Raw genomic sequence first — 27,651 nt, 5'->3', positions numbered from 1 at the left:
GCAAGGCTAGGGGAGCTGAGGCCCTCCTCCAGGGCAGGCTCTCAGAAGCCAGCGGAGGAGAGCACCACAGCTGATGTTGTCACCCCACCTATCTACTTCCTGATGTCCTCACACCTTATCTGATAGGAAGTGCTGGATATCATCATCTGATAAGTCAGGACTGGCTGGCATCCTCTCCCTGTACAGTGTCTGAGCCAAAACAAAGACTTCAGGTCCCTTGTCACTACTAGGGCTGCATGTCCCTGAGGCCCTTAAGAATAGCAGAGTTGACATCAGTAGCTGAAAACACAAGGCCGAGAGGGTGGGCACCATGCCCTCCATGGGAAGATTGGCCATACAGCATCCCAGACACTCTACTTTGACACTGTGCTGCCTAACTGCTAATGCAGCTTCAACTCGCGTAGCCCACAATAATCTCTCTGACTCCGACACAACATGTACAGGGCCCAGTCATGAATTGTAACCAATAAAGCTGCAGGCAGGCTACAGTACAGTGCCCAACCAGAAATAAAGCCAGGTGCCTAACAAACTGGACACTGACATGAGACACACTTCAGAAGAAAACTACTTTGAAGACCTCTAAAAGTAGTAGTGATCTGATCCACTAGATGTAGAAACCTCAGAATAGGGGACAAGAAGTATACCATGTCCAAAAGGATGTCACTCTTCATCAACAAATTCCAAAGAAATCAAAATGGATGAAATGTCTGATAAAGAATTTTAAAATGTAGATATAAAGAAGCTCAGAGAGAGCCAAGGGAATATTTTTAAAGCATCAAATGAAATTCGGAATACAGAGCAGGAAAAGAATGAGAAATTCACCAGAGATTTCTAAGAACAACCGGATAGAAACCTTGGAATGAGAGAGAATTCTTAACCAGAAAATACCAACAAACTGGATCAAGTGGAAGAATAGCATCTGAATTTGAAAACAGGTTTCTTGAATATCCAGTTCAGACCAAAAACAAACAAAATACCCACAGGAAGAAGGCAGAGGAGGGAAATGGAGAAAATAAAAACACACTCGGGGTCTTTGAAAGCCAGGGGTGGTCATAGATTCCTATAATCCCAGCATCCCTGTAACACTTGGGAGGCTAGTCAGGACGACTGAGAATTGGAGGACAGCCTGGACTACATAGCAAGACTGTCTCATACAAAATGTGAACTAAATCTTTATAGCACTCTAAAGTGAATAAATATATCATCGATTAAGAACACAGGAAAATTATTCCATGAAATAATACCAGATGACTTCTCTAATCTTTGGAAAGATAGGATCATCTAGCTATAAGAGGTCTATGGAAGGTCTAATACACCTAGCCAGAAAAGATCTTCACCCTAACATATTCAAACAGTGAAAAGCCTAAGAAATAATTTTACAATCTGAAAGATCTTCACCCTAGCATTATAGTCAAACTGTAAAAAGCCTAAGAAATAATTTTACAATCTTTGTGGGGAGTGGGGGGGACACGACACCCTGCCACTTCAACCTTATGCTCATTAAAACAGCAGCAGACACCTCAGCTGAAACCCTCTAGTCTGTGAAGGAATGGAATAGCACATTCCAAGTCCTGAAACAAAAGTCAACCAGAATTACCAGAACCAAGACTACTCTTCAGAAATGGAGAAGAATTAAGACCTTCCAAGACAGGCAAAACTGATTTATGGCCACCTAAGGGAAAGAAGTGAAAGAAAGATAATTACCATCACTGAAGCCTGTGAAAATATAAATCCCCTTGCTCAGACTGGAGTAGACACACAGAAACCAGCAGAGAAGGAGCAAGCATTACCTCCACAACAGTCAGCCCAACGGTAAGACAGGAGGAAAACAGAAATATCCCCACAACCAGAGGGAAAAGCATCAGGGCCTGTAGAGATGGCTCACTGAGGAAAACATTCACCACTCAGTGTGAAGACCAGAGTTCAGATCCTGAGCACCCATGTAATTGTCTGTACTCCTAACACCAGGGAGGTAGAGACAGGCTCCCCAGGGCAAGCAGGCTAGCTAGACTAGCTGAATCAATGTGCTCTGGGTTCAGTTGAGACACCCTGCCTCAGTATATAAGGCAACTAAGGAAGATGCCCAGTGTCAACCTCTACTCTCCACCCTCACAACTACACAAATATGTATGTGCATGCGCCTATCACATACCCATGAAAACATCAAAATGACAGGAATAAGTCCATACCTAACAATAATAGCCTCTGATGTAAATGGACTAAATTTTCCAGTTAAATCTTAAGGGGCTTGCTTAATGGATTTTAAAAAGATAAGAGCCACCAGTAGCTACCTGCTAGTAGTAATCCACTTTACAAGGACTTACACAGAAACTGAAGGGAAAAGATGCAAAATGCTTCTCCAGGTGAAGGAAAAACCTGAGATAAGCAGCAGTAACTACCTATAGGAATAGACACTGAGACAGTAAGAAGAGACCAAGGCAGTCACCACATGATAATGAAGGATCAAGTCAATGGTAAGATATAATTAATATGCACCCAATGTTAAAGCATCCAGTGTCATATACAAATATTACACATGGAGAGAGGCTCCAAAACAGAAATCATGTGGAATTCCAACACTCCACCTCCGTTAATTAACGGGTCATCCAAACCTCCTCCAAAAGTCAAATTAATACCAGGGTTAAGTTATAATATAAAGCATATGATTTCTCAGACACAGAATAATCCACCCAGTGGCTACAGAACACATTTTTTTCCCTCAGTTTAGGATTTCTCTGGAACAGATTATGTATTATGTCACAAACTTAAGAACATTTAAATCATATGCTAGATCCTTTCTGATCACAATGATTGATGAAACTAGAAACCAATTAAGAAGTGAAGCTCGAGATGGAGTGTAAAGTAGAATAACACAGCATAGGATCACTGAGGAGTTGAGAGCTGAATTACTGCTTTTCTCAAATTGGCAGTTGATAGCTGCTAGAGGAGGGGAATCGTTCTGGGGGGGTACATTAGTTACGTTTCTATTGCTGTAATAAAGCACTGTGACCAAGGCAACTTATAAAGGAGAACATTTCATTGATCCTCCAGTTACAGAGAGCGTAGAGTCCACGGTAAAAAGAAGGCATGGTACCACCACCAGCTGAGAGCTCACATATCAAACCCTGAGCAGGAGGCAGAGAGCACACTGAGAATGCCGTGAGTCTTTTGAAACGTCAAAGACTGCACCCAATGGCGGACCACCTAGTCCTTCTCAAACAGGTCTACCAACTGGTGACCGAGTCTTCAAACATATGAGCCTGTTGGGGCCATTTTTATTTAACCTACCCAGGGAGTGTATAGCTCCTGGGAGGTTTCCCATGCTCCCATGGATGGCCCCACACTAGTGCATGTATGGGCAGCACTAATTAGACTTAGTAAGTTACAACCAAAGACGTGCAGTTAGAGAGGGAACCTGTTGGGGAAAGGGGGACATCGATTACATTTTCACTGTACACATAGGTGGAAATCTCAACAAATAAAAATATGTAATAGAAATACAACACAACTGTGAGATGCAGTGAACACCCTAGGTTACATTTATGAGTGCCTACATAAAAAACAGAAACTTTGCAAATACCCTGTTGAGGTATCTGAAAGGCTTATAAAACATAAAAACTAAACTAAGCCCAAAACAAGAAAGATCAGAAATAAAACAATATGAAAGAACAGTGAGGCCAAGAGTTGGTTGTTTGTAAAGATAAAGATGGAAACGTAAGTGATTTAACAGAAAGTTAATGTATTAATAAGGATGATTTTTAAAAATGGTTGACAAGTTAGAAAACCCCTGAGGACATAAACCATGTGACTAGAATAATAAGTGATGGTCAGAATTCCTACCAGACATCAATGCCCTTCATATTATTTAAACAGTGGCTCCCATAGTCACTCAAGCAAGGCCTGTAAGGATCATGGTGTATTGCCTGCTGAAGTCTTTCAGGTAGTTCCTAGAGAGATCTGGGGAGAGACCTCTGGAGAGGGATTTGCTCCCATCCTGATGCTCTGGAATGTCCCTCCCCACACAGCTAGGGCACTGACTGGAGCCTGGGCTAGCTCGCTCCCTTCTCATCCTTTCTCCGGACTCTCTATTTTCGACTCCGCAGCCAGAGGCTAGTGGTCCTCTGAGGCGCAGAGGCCGTGGGTGTCCACACACAGGGGGACGTCCTCATCTCCATCCTCTGGGGGGCTCATGTAGTAACATCACAAATGCTGTCAAGGGTTATGTGTTGCACACATTTTTTGTTCAGATCATTCATTATCATTTTTTTTAATCTGTCTTGACTAGCCTGACCCAGAGTTCATATTTTTTCCATTCTTTTGTGGCTTCTTTTAAATATCAAAAATTACATTTTCGTTGTAGAATTAAATGTTCGCTGACTGTTGCTTTGTCTGAGTCATGTCACTTCCCAGCTTTCTTGAAGAGATCAGTAGAGAGGATGCTGCTGGTGCCTACCAGGCCTTTGCATTTATTATCGCCTCATTCACTGCTCAGACTGGAGTGTAGGGAGTCCTGGGAGGTAGGTCTTATTAGCCCCATTTTTTGGGAAACTGAGACATTCCAGAAGAAAAGCCTTCCTAAGCTACACAAGGGAGGACAGAGTGTCAGGCTAGATTGCTGCCTCACAGCTGTGTGACACAATGACATAGCTTTTCTATGCTTTGCTTTCCTCCGCCTGAGTGTCTCACTATAGTTCCTGCCTCACAGGGTTGCTGTGAGCTTTGACAGTGACCCTTGAAATAGCTAAAAGGGTCCTGGCATAGGACCATAACTCAATAGATGCTAGCTGGGTAAAGAATAGATAGGCTAGCTGAGGCCCTCCCCACAGCAGGACAACCCTAGAAGGGCTGTCATTGGTGAGTGCCTGGTATGCACTGAGCCTGAGTGAGAGAGAGGACACAGGTCTTCCCAGGGTACCGCCGTCCTTGGCCTTGGAGGGTTCTGTTAGCCTCTTCCAATCTCTCATTCAGGCACTGACTCGCTCATCTTTTCAATGTTACATCTAAATGTTACAATTTGTTGCAGAATATTTAGAAATCCAAGTGATTTCAAGATGGTATTGCTCTACCTGCATAAAGTATTTTGAACTTTGTGAAAACCATGCCGAATACCTGTCGTGAAACTCAGTTTGTCTTCCTCATCTTTCTGTAGTTCCAGAAAAGAAAAGAAAGAACTAGAATCTGGGTGTTGTATTGATGATGAAGCCAGAGCTCAGTCCCCTAGAGTTGAAGAATTTGGGTGGGCTTTTGATACCAACAGGAGTAGGAATTCCTGGGCCATTTTATGTCATTTCAAGAAAAGCAGAGGAAAGATCCAAGAGGAGATGTTACCAGGCAGATGAAAACTGACTCAGGCCAGAACGTCCAGGGAAGGCCTCTCACTCCACGTGCATCCGAGTAGTACCTAGCCACATCCACATAGGGCCTTGTCAGGTGCAGAAATACACCCACTGGCAGGTGAGCCGGTTAGTAAAACACCTCCATGAGTCTTCCAGAGTGCTCACCTCGAACTCATCACCACGGGGAGAATGGTGCGGGAGCTGTGTGGGAGTGGGGTCATCCTCTTTGCTGGGTGTACCAGCAATTAGCTATGTGCTGTCTGGATGGCTGACTCATCCAGTTTCCACAGTGGGATAATGCAGACAACACAATTTAATCACTAGTGAAATTGAGACAAACTGCTGAGAGCCAAGTTTTTCCATCAGGTAAGTACCAAAGAATTGAGAGAACAGCCTTACCCACCCTCCCCATCACAACAGCACAGCCTTACCCTCCCTCCCTCCCCATCACAACAGCACGGCCTTACCCTCCCTCCCTCCCCATCACAACAGCACGGCCTTACCCAACCTCCCTCCCCATCACAACAGCACGGCCTTACCCAACCTCCCTCCCCATCACAACAGCACGGCCTTACCCTCCCTCCCTCCCCATCACAACAGCACGGCCTTACCCTCCCTCCCCATCACAACAGCACAGCCTTACCCTCCCTCCCCATCACAACAGCACGGCCTTACCCTCCCTCCCTCCCCATCACAGCAGCACAGCCTTACCACCCCTACACCCATCACAACAGTATAGCCTCACACACACCCCAACCCATCACAATAGTCCATCCTTACCCACCCCACAGCCATAACACCTTCCACACTTTGGCCACTGACTCACATTCACATAAAATATGTAATGTGTACAATTGAAGAACTGGATCCTACACATGTAAATTTTAATTGTATATAGCAGACACAGATATAATGCTCAGTGCTCTGTTCAGTTTTTCTTGCATTTATTTTGTCTGTTAAAACAGCCCTATGAGGTAGATACTATTTTAATCCCTATTTTACATAGAGAAACTGAGGCATAGAAATTTTAAATGGCTTGCTCAAAATCACACAAATAGTAGGTAGCAGAGCAGAGGTTTGGATTTGGAAAGTCCAGCTCAGCTTTTATTAACTATACTATCTTTTAATTACAAGTACAAGGAGAAATATGTCCATTTTAGTTAGGTACAAACTATATTCATCATATTAAATTTAAGAGAAAATTATTGCTACAGATAAAGAGGGGGGAAATGATAGGATTTATTCAACAGGAAGACATACCACCCTAAATACATGTGCACCCTCTAGTACAGCGACAAAACAGAACAAAGATCAGTGGAACAAAGACAATACTAAGAAAACTCCCCAGTGACGGCTGGGGAGCTTAACACACCTTTGTCAGTAAAATGGTAGAACAAGGGAGGCACCCCACACACACACACACACACACACACACACACACACGAGAGTCATCTTGACTGACAGCTGAGAATGGTTTCTTTGCAGTGCAAAGGACATGTTCACCAAAGTCAATCATGTGCTGGATCATAACCCCTAAGACTCAGCCACTTTCAAAAAGACTGAAGTCATACATCATAGGTTCTCGGGCCACAGTAAAACTGATCCCATAACTGATGCCGAAATGATAGCTAGAAAACCTCTAAATGTTTTTAAATTAGTAACACAACTCTAATTCAGGGTTCAAAGAAGTCACAGCTGAAGTGTTGTAATGTGTCAGGAAAGAAATCGTAGTGCACAAAACTGTGATACAGCTAAAGCCGGACTTAGAGAGGGAGCCAAAGCTTTAGTAGAAGAAAAGAGTTTGGACAGCTGTAGCTTTTTATCAGAAGCTGAGGGGAAATTCAGCAAGTCACTCCCAAAGAAAGTAGATGGAAATAAAAATGTAAGCTGGAATCAGTGAAATAACAAATCAGGCATGCAATAAAAACAGAACCAAAATGGGTTCTTTAAAAAGGCAAATTACGCCGGGCGGTGGTGGCGCACGCCTTTAATCCCAGCACTCGGGAGGCAGAGCCAGGCGGATCTCTGTGAGTTCGAGGCCAGCCTGGGCTACCAAGTGAGTTCCAGGAAAAGGCGCAAAGGTACACAGAGAAACCCTGTCTCGAAAAACAAAAAAAAAAAAAAAGGCAAATTACAACGAAGCATAAGAAGTTTCTTCATGCCCTTGTCCCAACACTCACATTAAGACTATTTCCCCTTCAAATAGGTGTTTAAGCCGGTCTTCCTCCCACATGCACTTTAGGCCCCTAAGCAGTGTTAGTGTGTCAGTTCCTCTTTTCTAACTATTCTCCTGTCTCTGTTTGTTCCATGCTAAGCAGACGGCCCAGAAATTAGCCAAAAGCAGGAAGAAGGTGCAGTACAAACAACTTCATCACTTGGTGTTACGCCTTGTCCTTTTCTTTTCCGTTTGGCCTTTTTATGATTTTGTGTTTTTGTTTTCTGCATCCAGCAAGTTTTTGTTCCGATTTTGTTTTGAATCGCTCCATAAGCCAGCCTTTCTCCAAACTTAGTTGCCTCAAGTGGCCATTTTCTGTTGCTCATTTGGTCATTTCACTGCAGAGGAACGACAGGGAGCAGATTGGAGATGCTAAATGAATCCTCTAGTGTGGAAGCGGCAGCCATTCAGGAGCAATAATGTGGCAGGGACCTGGGACGACTCAATTGCAGTACATTGAATTGGAGGATTTCTCAGATTGCTGGATGCAAAAAAAGAAAACTTGCTAATAACCACACATGTGCAGGGTTCAGCCCTAAATGAGCCAGGCTGCACTTTGGGGATTGTAGAGCTTCTAGGTGTTTGTAAATTACTCTGAGGGTGTGCGGCATTGGGGGCTCTTTTGTAACGGGGTGGCCGCAGGAGCAGGCAGCTGCTTCTGTGTTGCTGTGGTGATATGTGAACATGAAGACCCTCTTACCAGAACCGCATCCAGTGGTTTCCTTTGCCCTGCTACAGACATTGCCCTCCATCAGCTCTGGCAGGGTAAACTGAGTGGCTGTTCCAAGTCCTCACTATGAATTAGCTGCTCTGACCCTCAGCCTCCAAACCCCTTGCAGAAAGGGTCACTTGCCATTGTGTCCAGAGTTAATCTGCTGCAGTGACTGCTGCTGTAGGGAGCAGCAGAGGGGACTCTACATTTCCCCTGTAGCATAGAGATGCTGACTCTTGCCCATGTGTCCATCCTCTCTGTAGTACCTTCAACTTTGGCAATTTAACCCTTGAGTCTGTGTTGCCGTTCTGGTGAGTGTGTCTTGGTAACCCAGTGTGTGAGCTAACCTTTTCACATGCCTCTGGGTTAAGGTAATAGAATAAAATTTCTTTTGATGCACTTTCTTCTTAGGCTCCTGAAGGCGAATCTCAGCCGATGACTGAGGTGGATCTCTTCATTTCGACCCAGAGGATCAAAGTATTGAATGCAGATACTCAGGTACCAGCTTGCTCCCACCTTCTCAGGGTGAAGGCAGTGGCATTATCACATAGACTCCCAATGCTTGTAAAGTGGCTATCCCCTGGTGTTGGGCTGATGTGACTTGTGTGCTGAGTCCTGGAAACCTGACTGGGGTGACAAGGGAATGAAGCAAGGAGACACACACATCCACAACAGCTGGGACCTGCTGGACCACTTGCTCTGATGGAGGTGTACCAGCAGCAGAGCCTGGAAACTTTTTTGTTTGTTTGTTTGTTTGTTTGGTTGGTTGGTTGGTTGGTTGGTTGGTTGGTTTTTTGAGACAGGGTTTCTCTGTGTAGTTTTGGTTCCTGTCCTGGATCTCACTCTGTAGACCAGGCTGGCCTTGAGTTCACAGAGGTCCACCTGGCTCTGCCTCCTGAGTGCTGGGATTAAAGGCATGCACCACCACCGCCCATCTGGAAACTTTTTTTTTTTTTTAATTTTCTGGAGCGGAGGACTGAACCCAGGGCCTTGTGCTTGTTAGGCAAGTGCTCTACCACTGAGCTAAATCCCCAACCCCTGGAAACTCTTTTAGAGTGTTTATTTTATACTTCTGAACAAGGAGGCAGGTGTAGTTGATCTCAGGAAGAGGTCTGTAGCTAGAGTTTTCCTGCCTGGCCCACAGTCAGGACAAATCTCTCTCATCCACCAGTCCCACAGCCGCTCAGACCCAATCAAGTAAACACAGAGACTGATCTTGCTTACAAAACTGTATGGCCGTGGCAGGCTTCTTGCTAACTGTTCTTATATCTTAAATTAATCCATTTCTATAAATCTATACCTTGCCACGTGACTCGTGGCTTACCGGCATCTTCACATGCTGCTTGTCATGGCGGCATCTGGCAGTGTCTCCCTCCGCCTTCCTGTTATCTCAATTCTCCTCTCTGTTAGTCCTGCCTATACTTCCTGCCTGGCCACTGGCCAATCAGTGTTTTGTTTATTGACCAATCAGAGCAATTTGACATCCAGACCATCCCACAGTAGAGGTCCCTTTAGGGGAGCAGTCTCCCTCAGGCTGTAAACACTGAGGGGGACAAAGCTGGGTTCTACGTTTTCTCCACATATTTTGTCAACATCTCCACCAGGGAAGGTTTTTCATCCCCATGAATCTGAGACATTAGACTCCTTGCTGTAGCTGTGCACCTGTCAGCAATACACACATTCACTCAGGACTTTCATCCACTCCCCACATTGGACCCGTCAAGCTCAAAGAACTTTGTTCAAAAATGGCTGATGCTAGGTAGGACTGATAGAGATTTGTCCTGACTGTGGGCAAGGCAGGAAAACTCTAGCTACATAGGACTGTGACTGATTTCTCAAAGCACAAAGGAAAACTCAGAATGGGTGTCTGTTATCTGTCACACAAATGAGTTCTCTGGGAGAGAAGGCTCATTACCCTTAAGGAATTCTATTTAAAAGTGCACAGCACATACACACGTGACACACACACACACACATACACACATACACTGTGACATTTAGATTTTATCTTTTCAGCTTCACCACCAGAGAGTCTACATAGTGTAAAATGTTTGCTATTTCTTGTTTTTCTCTTGTACATATCTCCTGTTGTTCATTAGCCAAGAAAAATGCCTTGGGCAGACCTGGGGGGTGGGATTCAAAGGTCTAGCAAGAAGGGCTTTGCCCTGCCCCACCCCAGCCCGGTTCCATCCTCAACCTGTGTAAGGGAAGAAGATACCGCCTCCTAAGTTCTTAGGTCCTACATGCTACTCGCCTGCCTGTCCTTCCCCTCCAGGAGCCTATGATGGATCACCCCCTGAGGACCATCTCCTACATTGCAGACATCGGGAACATAGTCGTGCTGATGGCCCGCAGACGGATGCCCCGCTCCAACTCCCAGGAGAACGTGGAGGCCTCGCACCCATCCCAGGATGGGAAAAGACAGTACAAGATGATCTGCCATGTCTTTGAGTCTGAGGACGTAAGGCTGGCTTCCTCATCCTCCCTGTGGGTGGCCTGGATAGCCACTGGGTGGCCAGTTTTCAGGACCTGAATCCGTCTGGCTCATCCTACATTAAACATATTTACTGAGCACCTACCGCACTGTTCTAGAACTGCAGGTGTAGGGCTGAATAAAGTACATGAGTTACTCTCGGTGCAGGCTGAAGGGGGTAGAAAATAAAGAGATAAGTCAACTTAATAAATCAGACATGGAGAGTGCTTTGCTGAGATAGAAAACAGGGTCAGTGCACAGAAGTACAGGACTAGTTCAAGTAGGGTGATTGGCATAGTATTTTTTTTCCAAGGAGGTGACAATTGAGCAGAGACTTGAGTAAAATGAGAATCGGAAATAGCAAGTTCAAAGGCCCTGAGGCAAGGGGGTGCTGAGTTTGCTTGGGAAGGAAGAGCCAACAGGCTATGAAAGAGAACGACCCAGATCGCCCATCTAAGCAGGTCTTCATGGCACCAGGGTGTTTGCAGAGAAAAGGTCGGAGCTGTACAGCACTGCCCTGCTGTCACAGTTACTGTCCCTGTCCCTCCCAGCCCAGTGACAGGAGCATCACCCCCAGGCCCAGACCTCATGAAAATGTTCCCTGCTGTGTACCAAGCAGGGATTCCTGACCCCGTTCTAGCAGGAGGTGAGGTCAAATGAAGGAAGATGCATTCATGGCAGAGGTGTTCTTTCATACCGTGGCTCTGCACTGCATTAGCACCCAACCTCCCCGGGCACCTTCCTTCCTGCAATAAACTGCCCTCCGCAAGAAGTAAGGGGGCCATGGCTGTGGCTGCCTCCAGGAGATGCTGACATTGATCTTCAAGCCTTAAGCAACAATGCCTCTTCCTGTCTCCCTCTGCACTGTGCATTAAGGCTGAGGCCAGGATGCCACACAAGAGAAATAAACAGGTGCCAGGAAAGCTCATGAGTAAAACTGTAGAATCTTAAGATTCAGTGGCTTGGGCTCAGCCATTCCAAAAAGCATCATGAAGCAGCCAGATGTTGACACCTGCTTATTTAAATTTGGCTGTGAGAACAGAATTGTATTCGATGCAATACTGTAGATGCTTTCTACCTGATATTTTGAATCAAGGGCTAAGCAAGAATCCATATCTATAAACACAGGCAGAATCTCCATGCCCCACGGTGAATACACAGGCTCACAGGGATGTGATCATTGACAGCTTATGCCATGACCACAAATGATATGATTTTGAAAGACATGAAACTTATAAAATCTCAAAGGACCATCTTCCTTCACTTTGTATAGTATTATTCTTTAAATGTGCAATGTAGCCAGGACCACCCAATGAGTCTCTGTATTTAAAGAGAAACTAGAATCTATTTATGGATATAGTGATTAGAAAAAGGTGGTACATACAATGAATGTCCAGTGGGACATCCAAAAATTGTACAGGATGTAGAACGACCTGTCATTGTGTGTGACTGTCCTTTGTACAGTAGGATGTCCAGCATCTCTGACTCCTGTCTACTGAGTGCCAATGACTCCCTTGTGGGCACAGTCATAATAAGAAGCATACTGATTTTTCTGGTAGGCACTGGTATGCTGATAGAGAATGGCTGAGTGACCTGCTGTGTTTAAACCCTCAAATGCCACAAGGATTTACCCAGGGGTGCATGTGCCAAGGAGTCCCCCATTCACCACCCTCTTCCCTGCTGCTGCTACAGGCCCAGCTGATCGCACAGTCCATAGGGCAGGCCTTCAGCGTGGCATACCAGGAATTCCTCAGGGCCAACGGGATTAACCCAGAAGACCTCAGCCAGAAGGAGTACAGTGACCTGCTCAACACCCAGGACATGTACAACGATGACCTGATCCACTTCTCCAAGTCGGAAAACTGCAAAGATGTAGGTACTTCCCAAAACTTGTTCCCAGGCTGAGCCAGCTGGCTGGGGCCCTAGAGGGTGGGGCCGTCCTGCTGGGGAAGTTGAGGCTGAAAACAGTGGTATTGGCAGGACATTCTGTGGCTCTCACACCTAGCTCTGGTTTCCTCCCGGGAGACCCTGTCATTAAGTACTATCAAAAACAAGGACACATCCTCTACCCCTTGAGGGAATGCTATAGGTATGGATACAGGACCTGACCTCTGTCCTTACGAAGCCCACAGTCTGGGAAAGGGCACTGAAAATGGTCAGTGACGTGCCAGCTCAAGCACTGATGACAGACAGCTGCATGAGGTAAAACAGAGATCACGTGATCATACAATAGGGGCTTCACCCTCAGATGTTTCAGAGTGAGCTCGGCAGGAGTGTCTGGAGGGAGACAGGGCCATCCGAGCTGGTCTGGACTTGTAGGTCACTGGAATGTTCAGGGGCAGCAGACAGTGGAAGGGTAAGGCAGAGCTAACAGAAAACCTGAAGGTTAGAATGCTGGGCCATCAGGAAGGAGGTAACTCAGCTGCAGCGGAAGTAAACACAGGAGGGACAGGAAAGACACTGTGCCAACTTGAAACTCCAGCCGAAAGATTGAGACTTTGTCCCCCAGATCAAAAGAACTTTGAATAAGAACGTGAGCTTTGGATCCATTAGCTGTCTTGAGTCGGGCTCCTTGGACCACAGCCTAGAAGAGGATTCTTTTTTTTTTTTGTTTTGTTTTGTTTTTTTGGTTTTTCGAGACAGGGTTTCTCTGTGTAGCTTTGCGCCTTTCCTGGAACTCACTTGGTAGCCCAGGCTGGCCTCGAACTCACAGAGATCCGCCTGGCTCTGCCTCCCGAGTGCTGGGATTAAAGGCGTGCGCCACCACCGCCCGGCTTTAGAAGAGGATTCTTATTCAAGAGGTTTAATAGAAGCCTGCACTCAGAGCAGAAGGGGAGTTGGAGGAGGTACTGAGGAGGAGTATGGCCTTGCTGGGCATGACCTTCCTTCTGAACCACAGGGCAGTGGACCTAGAGGTAGCTGTACCCTCTGTCCCATATTGGTCTGGGATGGGCAGGGACATATTCATTGGCTAGGGATGCCATAATAGACCCCACAGGCTAAGCAGCTCCAACAACAGACAGGAACTGCCTCTCAGTTCCAGGCTGAAGTGCAAGTCGAACTGTTGGTAAGTTTGAGTCCTCAGGGCTGGGAAGAAAGGCTGTGTTCACACCTCTGTCTTTGGCTTGCAGATGGCCTCTTCTCCTCATGCCCTCTGTGATCGTCCATGTGTCCAAATCTCCTCTTAGAAGAGCACAGGTGCATTGGATTGGCATACGCGGTGATGTCCTCAGTTTAGCTTGGTTGTCTGTAAATACCTTTGCTCCGTGTTGAGGCACTGTAGGAGGTACTCAGATTAGAACCGCAGCACGGGAGTGATCCAGTGTGTAACGGGAGTATCTCCCACTAGGCTGTGGGAAATGCTTCAGGGAAGGGCCTGCTGCTGCTTGAGCTGCTGGGAGAAGTGGGCGGCGCCTGTGAAGGTGGCTTTGTTGGGTCCCGGAACATATGTGTGCAGACTCTGCTGGTCTGCACACCTCCATGTACTACTGGGGTCCAGTACTAACTCCTGCTTCTGTGCCGGCTACCAGAGGTCACACATGCATGATATATGTCCAGGACCTGTTCTTCCTGTGTGCGGCACAGCCTTTCGGTCACGGCAACTTCAACGTCACTTTTTCCTCACCCTCCTCCTTGCAGAGAAGTGTTTCATGTGTTTTTCACTCAGAAATCTTAAATACTGAAAATAATTTACGAAGTGCTGTGGAATGAGAAAACCTGTGCATCAAATCCAAAAGCCACTGTGGATTAAGGTTTAACAGGCCACCAAAGCTCTCACTACAAAGGACAACTGATGTTTTCAAGGAAAACAGAAAAGCCTGGTGGCCCTGTATTTGTGTGAGGCCAGGTTGGTCCTTTGAAATGAGGGTGAATTCCAAGGTCTAGATGGGTTTGTGTGAAGTGGTTTCTTACAGACCCCAGATGCCATGGAGCGTAGAGAAGATAGGAACTCACCTGGACTGGCATCCTCAAAGTCGTATCTTTCTCTTCCCCCACACAGACAGGGGGACCAGCTCTGATACCTATCCCATGTGGCTCTGACACGTACTTTCTACATATTTTTCTCCTTTCAGGTTTTCATAGAGAAACAGAAAGGAGAAATCCTGGGAGTTGTGATTGTGGAGTCTGGCTGGGGATCCATTCTACCGACTGTGATCATTGCCAACATGATGCATGGAGGCCCCGCAGAGAAATCAGGAAAGCTGAACATCGGGGACCAGATCATGTCCATCAACGGCACCAGCCTGGTGGGCCTGCCTTTGTCCACCTGCCAGAGCATTATCAAGGTAGCTAGGCATGAGAAAACCTTTTCAGTAGCAGACCTGAAATGATGTGAACTGTGACTGCCATGCAGTCCTTGATGTTTGTGAACATGCTTAAGCTCAGGCTCTGAGGACGACCCAGATATAAACGGTATGGACCTGTACTCAAGGCAGCTAACCCTCAAGTTACTATTATAAGTTTCTCCATAGGTCAGGGTCACAAGTACTATCTGAGGCTTAAATAACACCTGCATCTAGTCCAATGCCTGTCACAGGCAAAGCCCATCAGTTAACTCACTTCCTCCCACGTAACCCAGACACAGCCCCAACAGGATTTTCATCAGCTCTCTAACCCAAAGTCCTTTACAGACAGACAGACAGACAGACGTGAGATGATTTACCACCCCTTCACAGCTCATGGGAATGCTTCAGCTCTTCGGAGAACACTGGTGTGGGTCAACCTGCCTCTTCCCAAGCTGAATGTCATAGGGAGGAAATCTGCTCTAGTCCACATGTTCGGTTTTGTTCCACCCACCCTGATGCTGTCACTAAAGAAAAGAGTTACTTAAAGAGAAAATGAATGTGACTACTTGAGGGGCAGCTGGACTTCCTTCTTAGCAGTGAGGCATCTGTCTACGTAGCCTTAGAGGACACTGATCCTTCTGCTTGTGTAGCCAGGATGACACGCTCACACCTTTGGCCCCAGAAGCCCACACCCAGTGAGTAGGCAGGCTGGGTGCTCAGCTTCCCTTGGTCCTGAGGGTTTCAAAGAGAACACCACTCTGGGGGCAGTGAACACATCTATACAATAGCCATTCTGTGCCCTAGAAAACCCACAGAAGCTAGCACCCCCATCTGAGGAGCTGGGGCAGGGCTGCAGGTGAGCACAGTGGGCAGGATGATGTGTCATCCCTGAGGTAGACTTGTTGCTTAGTATACAGTCACGTGTGGAGAAATAATTCTGAGAGATGTATCATTAGGCAATTTTTTTCTTTTGTTGTTGTTGTTTATACATTCCAGCCAAAGTTTCCCCTCCCTCCCTTCTTCCCAATCTCCTCCCCCACCCTTCCTCTACCCCACCCCCATCCACTCCTCCTCCACTGTCTCTCTTCAGATACAGGCAGGCCTCCCAAGGATATCAGCCAGCCAAGGTATATCAAGTTGCAGCATGACTAGGCTCCTCCTCTTCTATTAAGGCTGGATGAGGCAATCCAGTATGAGGGAATAAGTCCCCAAAACAAGCATCAGAGTCAGAGATAGCCCCTGCTCTTACTGTTAGGATTCTCTCAGGAAGACCACGTTACACAACTGTAACATATATGCAGAGTGCCTAGGTCAGTCCCATGCAGGCTCCCTGGGTGTCTCTTCAGTCTCTGTGAGCCTCTATGAGCCCAGATTGGTTGGTTCTGTGGGTTTTCTTGTGTTCTTGACCCCTCTGGCTTCTACAATCCTTACTCCCCTTCTTCCATAGGATTCTCCAAGCTCCGCCTAATATTTGACTTTGGGTCTGCATCTGTTCCCATCAGTTGCTGGGTATGATAGTTTAAATGTAATTGGTCCCATAATCTCATAGGGAGTGTCACTATTAGGAAGTGTGGCTTTGTTGGAGAGGGTGTGGCCTTGTTGGAGGAAGTATGTCACTGTGGGGGTGGGCTTTGAGGTTTCCTATGCTCAGGATACCACCCAGTGTCTCAGTCGACTTCCTGTGGCCTGCATATCAATATGTAGCCAGCATGTCTGCCTGCACTTCCCCATGCTTCCCACCATGATAACAATGGACTGAACCTCTGAAACCCCAATTAAATATTTTCCTTTTAAGAGTTACCATGGTCATGGCGTTTCTTCACAGCAATAGGAATCCTAACTAAGACTCTAGGTGAAGCCTCTCTGATGATGACTGGACAAGGCGCCAATCTATGAGAACAGCAGAGTATCATTAGGAATCATTTCATGGATTTTTTTTTGCCAGTCATGCTTAGTTCTGTCCTAGATCTCTGGGGTATCTGGGTCCTGGCCCTCAGGGTTGAGCTCACTCTCAGGGTATAGGTCTCTAACTGGGCCAGTCATTAGTTGGCCGTTCCCATAATTTGTGTCATCTTTACCCCCAGTACATCTTGTAGGCAGGACAAATTGTAGGATGAAGGGTTTGTGACTGGGTTGATGTCCCACTGGAAGTCTCGCCTGGTGACAGGAGATGGCCAGTTCAGGCTCCATATCTGCCATTGCTAGGAGTCTTAGCTAGGGTCACCCTCATAGATTCCTGGGAGATTCCACTGCGCTAGGTTTCTAGCTCATCCCAGAGATGCCCCCAGATTCCAGTTGTCTCTCCCAGTACTCTCTCCCTCCATCCTCCCTCCCACCTGATCTCTTCTCCCATCCCCATTCCCCGGTTCAGGCCCCTCTCCCTGCCCACTGGCAATGTTCATTCTATTTCTCCTTCACAATGAGATTCATGAATCTCCCACCCACCCATGCCCCTTTTGCCCTTCTTGTTACTTAGCTTCTCTGGGTCTGTGAGTTGTAGCATGATTATTCTTTGCTTTACAGCTAATATCCACTTATGAGTGAGTACATACCATGTTTGTCCCTCTGGATCTGGGTTACCTCACACAGGATGATCTTTTCTAGTTCCAGCTATTTGCCTTCAAATTTCTTAATGTCATTGTTTTTAACAACTGAATAACACTCCATTATATAAATGTTTCATAATTTCTTTATCCATTTTTCAGTTGAGGGACATCTATGTTGTTTCCAGTTTCTGACTATTACAAATAAGCTGCTATGAACATAGTTGTGTAACCATTGGCACAGAAGACAACTTCCTGATCAGAACATCAGTAGTACAGGCACTGAGATCAATAATTAGCAAAATGGGACCTCATGAAACTGAAAAGCTTCTATAAGGCAAAGGACACTGTCAGAAGGACAAAATGTCAGTCCAGAATGGGAAACAATCACCAAACCCTCATCTGACAGAGGGCTGATCTCCAAAATATATAAGGAACTCAAACTGGACATCAAAAAAACAAATAATCCAATCAAAAAATGGGGTACAGATCTAAAGAGAATTCTCAACAGAGGAATCTCAAATAGCTGAGAATCATGTAAAGAAATGTTCAACATCCTTAGCCATCAGAGAAATGCAAATCACTAAGCAATTTTATCATTTTCCAAACATCACAGAGTATTTAAATAATTTAGGTCAGTCACCTGATGTGGCCTCTTGGTAAAACCAAGAGAGACAGTAATTGTAGGACCCATGAGGGTGCTGCCAGCATAACACAGCATACTATCTTATAATTAATGTTGTATTTTAATGAGTAGGAGTACACCCTAAAATAATGATACAAATACAGCATAATAAATATATAAGCTATTAACATAGCCTTTGTTAAGTATTTTGTACATGCATGTATGTGCATGCACACATGCTATGCTTTTATGCATAAAAGTTGGCAATGCAAGTGAGTTTACACAGATGTCACCGCAGTCATGAGGAGTGAGTTGTACTGTGGTATTCAGATGCCTGTGGAGTCCCCAGGTGTCTTAGGGTTTCTGCTGCTGGGAAGAGCAGACCATGATCATGGCAACTCTTATAAAGGAAAACATTTAATTGGAGCTGGCTCATAGTTTCAGAGGTTTAGTCCATTGTCATCAAGGTGGGTCATGGTGGCATTCAGGCAGATGTGGTGCTGGAGAAGGAGCTGAGAGTTCTACATCTTGATCCACAGGCAGCAGAAGGAAACTGTATATTGGATGTAGTTTGAGCATATATAAGACCTCAAAGCTCACTCCCACAGTGGCATACTTCCTCCAACAAGGTCACACCTCCTAATAGTGCCACTCGCTATGGGCCAAGCATTCAAACACATGAGTATGGTGGCCATACCTATTCAAACCACCACATTCCACTCGCTGGCTCCCATAGGCTTGTAGCCATAACGTATTTCAAAATGCATGTTTTCTAACTTTAAAAGTCCCCATAGTCTATCACAGTCTCAACAATGTTTAAAAGTCCAAAGTTCAAAGTCTCTTCTGAGATTCATGCAATCTCTTAACTGTAATCCCCTATAAAATCAATGTCAAAAAGCAGATCACATACTTCGAACATATAATGGCACAGGATATGCATTACCATTCTAAAATGTAGGGAAGGGAACATAGTAAGGAAATACTGGACCAAAGCAAGACCAGAAACCATCTGAGCAAACTCCAAACTCGGCATCTCATGTCAGATGTCAAAATGCTCTTCAGATCTCCAACTCCTTTCAGCTTTGTTGACTGTAACACACTTCTCTCTCTTGGGCTGCTGGTTCCACTCCCTGTTAGCAGCTCTCCTCAGCAGGCATCCCACAGCTCTGGCATCTCTAACATCTTGAGTCTACAAGACAATTCAGGCTTCACTTTCACAGCTTTACACAATGGCCTCTCTAAGCCTTCGTGTAGGGACACCCTTGCCATATAACTGGCCTCAGTGGCTTTCCTTAGTCACAGAGGGAGATTCTATCCATGACTCTAAAGCCAGAACCACATCGCCAAAGCTGCCAACTTCTGCTGCTTTCTGGGACATGGCCCCCTCATTCAAGCACATCTTCACCAGCTTTCTGTTTTTGATGGTTACCTTCACTGCCTAGGCTTGGCTGCCCTGGAACTCATTCTGTAGACCAGACTGACCTCAAACTCAGAGATATGCCAATCTTTGCCTTCCAAGTGCTGGGATTAAAGGTGTGCACCACCATACCCAGCTCTAAGGTTTTTTTTAATTCCTTTTCATAAGTTGGAAATTAGCTGGGTGGGGTCTTGCCCTGAGGTCACCACTTCTTTATTCCATTTCTTAATCTGTTTATCTCCTTGATCACAGAACTTAGTTGTATTCCACTTCCTGGTGCCTCTTTTCTCCTCAAATTGTACATTTTGTATTTTTCCTTGCTCAGCTTGCTCCTTTTCATTATGAATCTTCATAAGAGTGAACACTAATAACCATATGACAGAGTTAATACTAGGCTGTTTTGATATTTCCTAGCCAACAGAATTAATCCAAAACTCTTCACATGAGCCTCAGGCAGACTCTTTGGACAAGGGCAAAAGCAGCTACATACTTCACCAAAATATCTTAAGAATGATCTATAGGAAACATACTAAAATTCTTCTCTGAAACCTCTTGGACCAGGCCCCCAAAATTCGAATCACCCTCAACACCACTGTCTTACATTTTCCTACTAGTATGGCCCATTAAGCCCCACTTAAACCATTCAACTGCTTTTCAAAGTCAAACTCCCAGAGTCCAAATTCCTCCAAACAAAAGCATGGTCAGGCCTATCACAGCAATACTCCAGTCCCTGGTACCAACTTCTGTCTTGGTTAGGGTTTCTATTGCTATGAAGAGACACCATGACCATGGCAACTTTTATAAAAGAAAACATTTGATTGGAGTGGCTTACAGTTTCAGAGGTTTAGTCCATTATCATCATAGCAGGATATGGCAGCATGCAAGCAGACATGGTGTGGAGAAGGAGCTGAGAGTTCTGCATCTTGATCCACAGACCACAGGAAGTGAATTGTCACACTGGGTGTAGCTTGAGTATATATGAGACCTCAAAGCCCACCTCCACAGTGACACACTTCCTCCAACAAGACCACACCTACTCCAAAAAGGCCACACCTAATAGTGCCACTCCCTAGGGGCCAAGTGTTCAAACACATGAATCTATGAGGGGCATACCTATTCAAGCCACCACACCAGGTAATGGGAATTTCCAGTTCCACTGTTGGCTTACAAGACTGCTATGGTGTATGTGGTCTAGTTGACTAAGAAAACTGTGCAGCACATGGCTGTACAGTAATGATGAGATCAGAAAATCTGCTTAATGCAGAGATTCATTCATGTATGTTTAATTGGACCTTTGTTAGGTGCTGAACCATGGAGAGGCCATGCATGTCCAAGATAATGAGACTGCTGAAAGGATGTGTAGCAACAGAGGTAAAAGGCTGCAGGAGTTTAGGAGAGGGAACGTTTGACTTTGAAAGTTTAATTTGACTTTGAAGGAGTTAAAACCTCGGTTTGTGTCAGGAAGGACCGTAGTGTTTAGAAGTGTCTGCTTGAATTGACGGACAATAGGCTGACACTGAGTCAAGGGGAAGAACTCAGCCTGACCTGCGGGGGGTGATCTGGTGTTGTCATAGTGACCTCTACTGAAAGGCAGGACCACTGCCCTCTCCCTTCTCTCCTGTGAACAAATTACTTGTGAGAAATGCAAGGAGCTGTGTGGGCCAGACAGTGGGTAGGTCCTCACCCAGGAGCTAGGCCCAGCAAGAAGTAGTGACTGGCCCCACAGGTGCAGAAACCAGGGGCTGTGCACCCAACACCAACCAGAGGGTGGCTGCAGATTAGCTCACTGAACTCATGGCTTCTGGTTCCTCATAACTTCTATGGGACAGGTACTGTTGTCTGTCCATTGCACAAAAAGGAAACTGAGGCACAGAATAGCAGTCACACAGCTGACTCTTGGTGGAGACAGGTCACTCAGCCAGCGAAGAGACACCCCCAAAACATCCCCCACTGTCCAGGTATGGTGTCTGTGCAAGTGGACATCCTCATGCCCCAGAAGCCTGGAGCCTGCCTTGACTCTCACTGTGGAGACTGTACTATGGGCACAGCCTGCAGTGCATAGGACAGCCCCCCTCCACAGCCAAGACCTACCCAGCCCCCACTTGTTGGTAGTGCCAGTCTTCAGGATCTGTGTGTGGAGTGCAGGAGGAAGGAGAGAAATTGGTGAGTGAAGTTGGGGAGGGTGACTTTACCGGGAGTTAATCTGGGTCTGGAAAGGATATGGGGTGGGGAGAGGGGTACCCCTTTAAAATACATGTTGAGACCCTAATCCCAATGGCTATTGGGGGGTGATTAGGTCTTAAGGGTGATGCCCTCATGAATTGGATCAGTGCCTTTATGCAAGGGACCCTACAGGGCTCTCTGGTTCTCTTCCTCCATGTGAGAGCAACCAGAAGCTGGCAGTCTGCAGCCCACAGGAGGAGCTTATCATGTGACTGCCAGCACCCTAACCAAAGATATCAGGCCTCCTAACTGTTAGAAGTAGCTCTCATTGATTGTAAGTCCAGTGTATAATATTTTGTTGTAGCAACCCGTGTGTGTGTGTGTGTGTGTGTGTGTGTGTGTGTGTGTGTGTGTGTGTGTGTGTGTGAGAGAGAGAGAGAGAGAGAGAGAGAGAGAGAGAGAGAGAGAGAGAGAGAGAGAGAGAGAGAGAGAGAGGTGGGATAGACCCGGGTTTAAGAAGCAGGAATTTCTGATAACTCCCAACCTTTCCATAAGCCACCCTTTTCCTGAAACCCCAAAGGCTCGGGGTCCCCAGCTGGCCATCCATTAGATCCCAACTCTCCTCTTACCCACCCATATTGCCCTGTAAATGACAGACAAGATAAGGGACCGTGGTGTCTGTGAGGTCAGCCTGACCACCTTGACTGCTGCCTGGGGACTCAGCTCTGTCCACTTATCACCAACTTGAGGTGGAAACAAAACTTACTCAAAGGTGAACGGAGAGGCCCTGGAGCTTCCTGAGGGGAAAAGGTTTTTTGAAGAGCTGAACTTTAATGTCTGTAAACGGAATCTCCATGGACTGGGAAGATGAAAAGCCCATGTGATGATGAAAGAGACAGCTGCTGAAGAGGGCCTGAGAAAGCCGCTGCCTTGCTGGCCTTCCTCAGCAGAGCTGCGCAGGACGAAGGTCCAGTTAGAAACTGCTGAGCACTCCCAAGTGTCCCAAGATCCTCAGCTTTGTCAGGCTGGAAAATCAGATCACCTACCTGTGGCATGTCCTAGCTGAGGAACCCCCAACACCACATGGGACTGAACTCAGTGGATTCAGTGCCGTTTTTACAGTTCTCTAGACATCACCCCACTTGGTGCCTGGACCTAGATAGATGCTCACACTGCTCCGGCTACTGCAGGGGAATGTCTGGGCTTCAGAGCTTTTCTGTAGTGCTGTTCATTTCAGCAGGTCCCTGTCCACATTACTCTCCCCAGCATCCTAATCAGTCATTGCTTCTCACACTCACAAGAGCCACCCGGGGATCCTGTTAAGGGATCTGTTCTGTTCCGACAAGTCTTAAGTGGGACTCTGCTTTTCAGCAAATTCCTGGGGAAGGTGGCATTGCCAGCCTTCTGGCTGGCACCCTGAGGAACAGGAGTCTAAAGCAACGTGTTCTGTGTCTTCCCACTTCAATGCTCACTGGCCTTTCTCCCCCCCCCCCCCCAGATTACAGGATGCAGGATATGTTTCCAGGTATAGAAACCCTCTGAGTTCTTTTTTGCCTAGTTCTTACCTTTCCAGTTGTAATTCATTCCTAAAGCATAGTCATTGGCAGACAAAGTGTGCTGGTATCTCTCTGCTCATGCCTTTGCCTCCAAGTCCTGCCCTCTAGACTTCTTTTCCTTTCCAACCTAGTGCCTGGCTTCCCTTTCCTTCTCAGGAGTATCGTGAGTTTGCTCTTGTTGCTATGGATACCACTCTGGCTTCTTCCCTTCCCACCATATTTCTTAATTTGCTGCATCATTCACTGTTGTCATGGGGACGAAGTGACCATTTATTTAATTGGCACCTCCAACAAAATGGCAGGTCAGAAATCTAAGTTAATGAGACCCAACTTGAAACACTGATTAGGGATAGCAGAGCAAATCATGCCCTGGTTATTTCCAATTGCCATTTCTGAAGCCTTATGTTGAAGCACATTTTATCCAGTCTTAAAAATTATTTTGCTGAGGGACCCAACAGGCATCTTAAATCAGTTCACCAGAGCAGTGAGAAATTTGTAGGTAATGAGAAATTTCATTCTCATGCATTTTGGTATATTCTATAAAGTCTCCCGGATCGCCCGGGCAGCTGACAGGTGTAAGCATTAAACGGTGACTTGTGCGAAGGACCAGAATTCCTACAGGCAAACTCTGTCACTTTCAGCATTTTCCACAAATTCCTGGTATTATGGTGTGTGGTCTGCAGGGGACGTGGTGGGGTGGATGTAGTGGGACTCAAGCTGCCTCAGCTCCCCCATTTTAGTTCTGACACACACTGTGTTCTCTTAGCCTCTCATGTCCCCCCAGTTCCAAGAGACCTATAGAATCTTATTCCTACCAGTGTCCAGTGTCTAACCCATTTCTTGGTATATAAGTGCTTCTTAAGTGAGCAAAAAAGAGGAGGCACTTAGAAAACTGTAACAGGTACACAGCCAAGCTCTAGCCTGCCTCGCTTCCCCATACCTGCTTTGATGTTGGGGACTGAGTCTGACTTTTGAAGTTTAATGGCTGAGTCTCAGTGTCATAGATTGGGGCATTTAGAAAGATGTAGAAACTGGACCTGGCAGAGACCCCAGTGAGTGTCACCAGGTAGATAACAGTAGAGAAATTCAGGTAGAGCAAAATGCCTAAGAGCCGCCTGCTTATGGTAGCAGAAACATGACGGAACGCAGGTCTAGGAACACCAGCACTGTCCTCCTCACCCAGCTATGCTTGTCCCACTGCTCAGAGCAGAAAGCCAGACCTGTCTCTGTCTTGTTGACATGATGGGACATGCTGTCAACAGAAAGTCCAAAGCCATCACTGGCATCTTATGCACTGTCATCTCACTGCACTGAAAATACTGTTCCCTTGACCAACACATTCCCTAGCCTGTTTCACTGGGGACACTGGTGATGCCAATGTGACTGTGAGCATCAGGTCACATGGGTGCTATCTCTAAGGGATATCTTGGACCTGAATAAAAGCTAGCTTTTCCTCCAAATTCCTGCTCCCTCTCTCTCAGTGGAGAACATTCTCATCCGCCTCAAGACCCTTTTACCCTTGCTCCCTTGGAGGACGGTCTAAGCTGACCTTAAGCCATTTCTTAGTCGGCTGGTCTTGCAGATAGGAGTCCAGGCAGGCAAGCATTTCCTGAGTGCTCTGATAACCTGGCCTCAGCTATAGCAGCAACAGGGCCTCCAGCCACACCAGTGTGGTCTGTTTGCTCCAAGATGAAAAAAAATTGCCATTTCTTTCTGCACAGCGTCTCTTGAATTGGGATGTGGAACATCTTCCCGGAGCCTTTCCATGCTGAAGAGCAGATGCAGGGAAAGGCTCAGAGAGCTTTGGAGCATGCGCTCCTCAGAGCATCTGCCCCGGCACGCAGGAGGCAACCCAGTCAGAACAGGCCTTCCTCAGAGCCAGCAGCACTGGAGGGGGCATGTTTATTTCTGGGCTGGCTTCTTCGGCCTGGTTCCCACTTCTCAGTATGTAGCTGATGAGGTGGTAGGTGGACCTGCCTGAGGTTTGGCTAATGTGTAGGAAGCTCCAAACAGGTTCCTGTTCCTAATTAAAGGCCAGATTTTCTTCTATCATCCATTCTGGACTAAAGGAGGAACCCATGTACAATCTTTATGTTTCATTTCTTCTTCATAATCCATCATATCCTAAGGAGGCAAATACTCACTGGAGCTTCCAGTTGTAGTGGGAATACCCACGAGCTAGAGCTCTCCAGACATTGAGTATGGAAGAAGAGGTCAGAGACTGGAGAGAGCTGGCTTTGGGAATGAACTGCTGCTCTGAGGTGTATGCCCTGTGTTAGGAGTCACTGCTGGAGTCCGCCTTGTAGAGGAAAAAGCCCATGTCCCATGTGACTTTCCACCAACAGTGTGCATCCTCATCTGTCAATCACATGTGACTCTTTTCCTTATAGTTGTACTTTTGCCAGGTCCCTTGACACAGTCCACTTTCCAGCCATCTGCTGGTCACCCATCTCCCACAGACTGAATGGGTTCCAGGGAGGCCTCATGGGATTGGCTCCAGCTCAGGCATAGCACGGCCTTCAGAAGACTGTGGTGTGGACCCTGCCTCTGTGTCCAGCCATGTCTGCTTTTATTTACTCTGCCTGACTCAGTGGTCACCATCTCCACTATACTTTATTCACGTTTAAGGGCTTAAAGAACCAGTCCCGAGTAAAGCTGAACATTGTGAGGTGCCCTCCCGTGACCACAGTGCTAATAAGGAGGCCGGACCTTCGCTACCAGCTGGGATTCAGCGTCCAGAATGGAATTGTAAGTACACGTCCCACCACACCCTTTTCCAAGATACTGACAAATGGAAATGGAGGTATATTGATTTTTTTTTTCCAGCGGGTCCATTCCCCTCATCCTTTCATCCAGTAAATAGATTTGGGGTTTTCAGTTGTAATTTGACTAGCTTCTTGAGATTTCGTTTGTTTGGGGATGGAGTGTGCTAGGTAACCATTCAGCCAAGGAACCACAGTCCTAGCCCTCGACCCTTAGTCTTACCTCCAGTGTGGAAATCAGCCATGGAACATTTGACCTGAGAGCAGCTTAGAGCCGGAAAGACCCGCTCACTCCAGACTCAGTAAGCTCCCTTGCTGCAGGTCCTGCCTTTTTGTATAAAGATGCACGGTCTGAGGTGTAAAGTCAACTTCAGTGAGTTCACAGGCACTCCTGTTTAGCGTGTAAGGTGTTGGCACCCCAGCCTGCAGCACTGGGAGGGTTCATCCACCAGGGGTCATAGCCTAACCATACGAAGTAGCTGGCTATGGATCCCATTCCTGTAAGAAGTGAGTTTGGCAAGACCACCAAATTGAGAAGAACAACAGGTACCTTTCTCCTCGAGCCACACTGTGGAACACAGTAGGCTTCCAGTGCCTCTCTGGATCATGTAGTGGTGATCCTCAAATACATGCTTCTAGCATCAAACAGTTCCGTGGGTAAGCCTGCCTGAGACTATGGAAGGCTGACTGAAACACAGGCCACCAACAGATAGGCCCAACAAGGATGGAAAGTGGTCGGAGTTGAGCATACTGGTAAGTTCGCACCTGCCATGCCCCTGTGCAGAGACTGTACACATGCAGGCGGCTGGACCTACAGAACCTACTTTTGCTGCTGCTGTATAGGGTGCTAAAGATCAGACATGGGATCTTGTGCATGCTGGTTAAACATTCAATCACTGAGCTCCCTACCAAGCCACAGAACCCACTGTTCATAAAAAGAAGCTGAGAGATTTAAATGGCCCAAGCCTCACCAAGTCAGCCAGAGCACCAGGGCTCCAGGGAGGACAGTCTTCCACCCCCATGAGGTTCAGTGATGTGGCGCTGCCCACTAGGTGTAACCTGGTGTTTGCCTCCGGTAGATCTGCAGCCTCATGAGAGGGGGCATAGCCGAGAGAGGCGGGGTCCGCGTGGGACATCGGATCATTGAGATCAACGGCCAGAGTGTCGTAGCCACACCACATGAGAAGATCGTCCACATCCTCTCCAATGCCGTTGGGGAGGTAGGAAGGAGGTCTGGGGCTGAACAGGGTTGAAGTACTGTGTGTCCCCCTGGCACATGTTGGCCTTGCTGGGAACCTTCTAGAGCCTCCTCTCCCCTCCCGAGATGCTCCTCTGAGCAGACCGTCTGCCTCAGACGTGGGTGAAGTAAGCTCACCTGCCTTCTCTTCAACACTCATTTTGTGTTGCTACTGTCTGTGGCTCCTCAAATTCTCTCATTTTCCCCAATTAACTCCACCAAATGAGATTGGAAGACACAAATTAGATTCAAGACTCATAAAGCCAGAAGCCACAGCATTGACTCACATCGTGTCCTAACTACATTTCTGGGGCTTCTGTTCCTGC

General features: G+C 46.7%; 1 protein-coding gene across 4 annotated transcripts in view; it reads left to right on the top strand.

The window, feature by feature from the left end:
• Apba1 (amyloid beta precursor protein binding family A member 1) overlaps positions 1 to 27,651 on the top strand; it is a 209,168-nt gene that overhangs the window by 177,376 nt on the left and 4,141 nt on the right. For 2 of the 4 annotated variants that reach the window (XM_052714088.1, XM_052714089.1), the window contains exons 6-12: positions 7,652 to 7,687; positions 8,675 to 8,761; positions 10,539 to 10,724; positions 12,429 to 12,608; positions 14,810 to 15,022; positions 25,955 to 26,074; positions 27,168 to 27,308. In XM_052714088.1, the coding sequence (XP_052570048.1) occupies positions 7,652 to 7,687; positions 8,675 to 8,761; positions 10,539 to 10,724; positions 12,429 to 12,608; positions 14,810 to 15,022; positions 25,955 to 26,074; positions 27,168 to 27,308 (963 nt within the window). The remainder of the gene's footprint in view (positions 1 to 7,651; positions 7,688 to 8,674; positions 8,762 to 10,538; positions 10,725 to 12,428; positions 12,609 to 14,809; positions 15,023 to 25,954; positions 26,075 to 27,167; positions 27,309 to 27,651) is intronic. The other 2 variants (XM_052714090.1, XM_052714091.1) reach the window with 2 other exon arrangements.

Source organism: Peromyscus californicus, unplaced genomic scaffold, assembly GCF_007827085.1.
Source record: "Peromyscus californicus insignis strain IS unplaced genomic scaffold, ASM782708v3 Scaffold_4__1_contigs__length_199733344, whole genome shotgun sequence".
Classification (NCBI taxonomy): Eukaryota; Metazoa; Chordata; class Mammalia; order Rodentia; family Cricetidae; genus Peromyscus; species Peromyscus californicus.
Note: the sequence above shows the minus strand (reverse complement) of the source record. Positions and strands in the feature narration are given on the sequence as shown.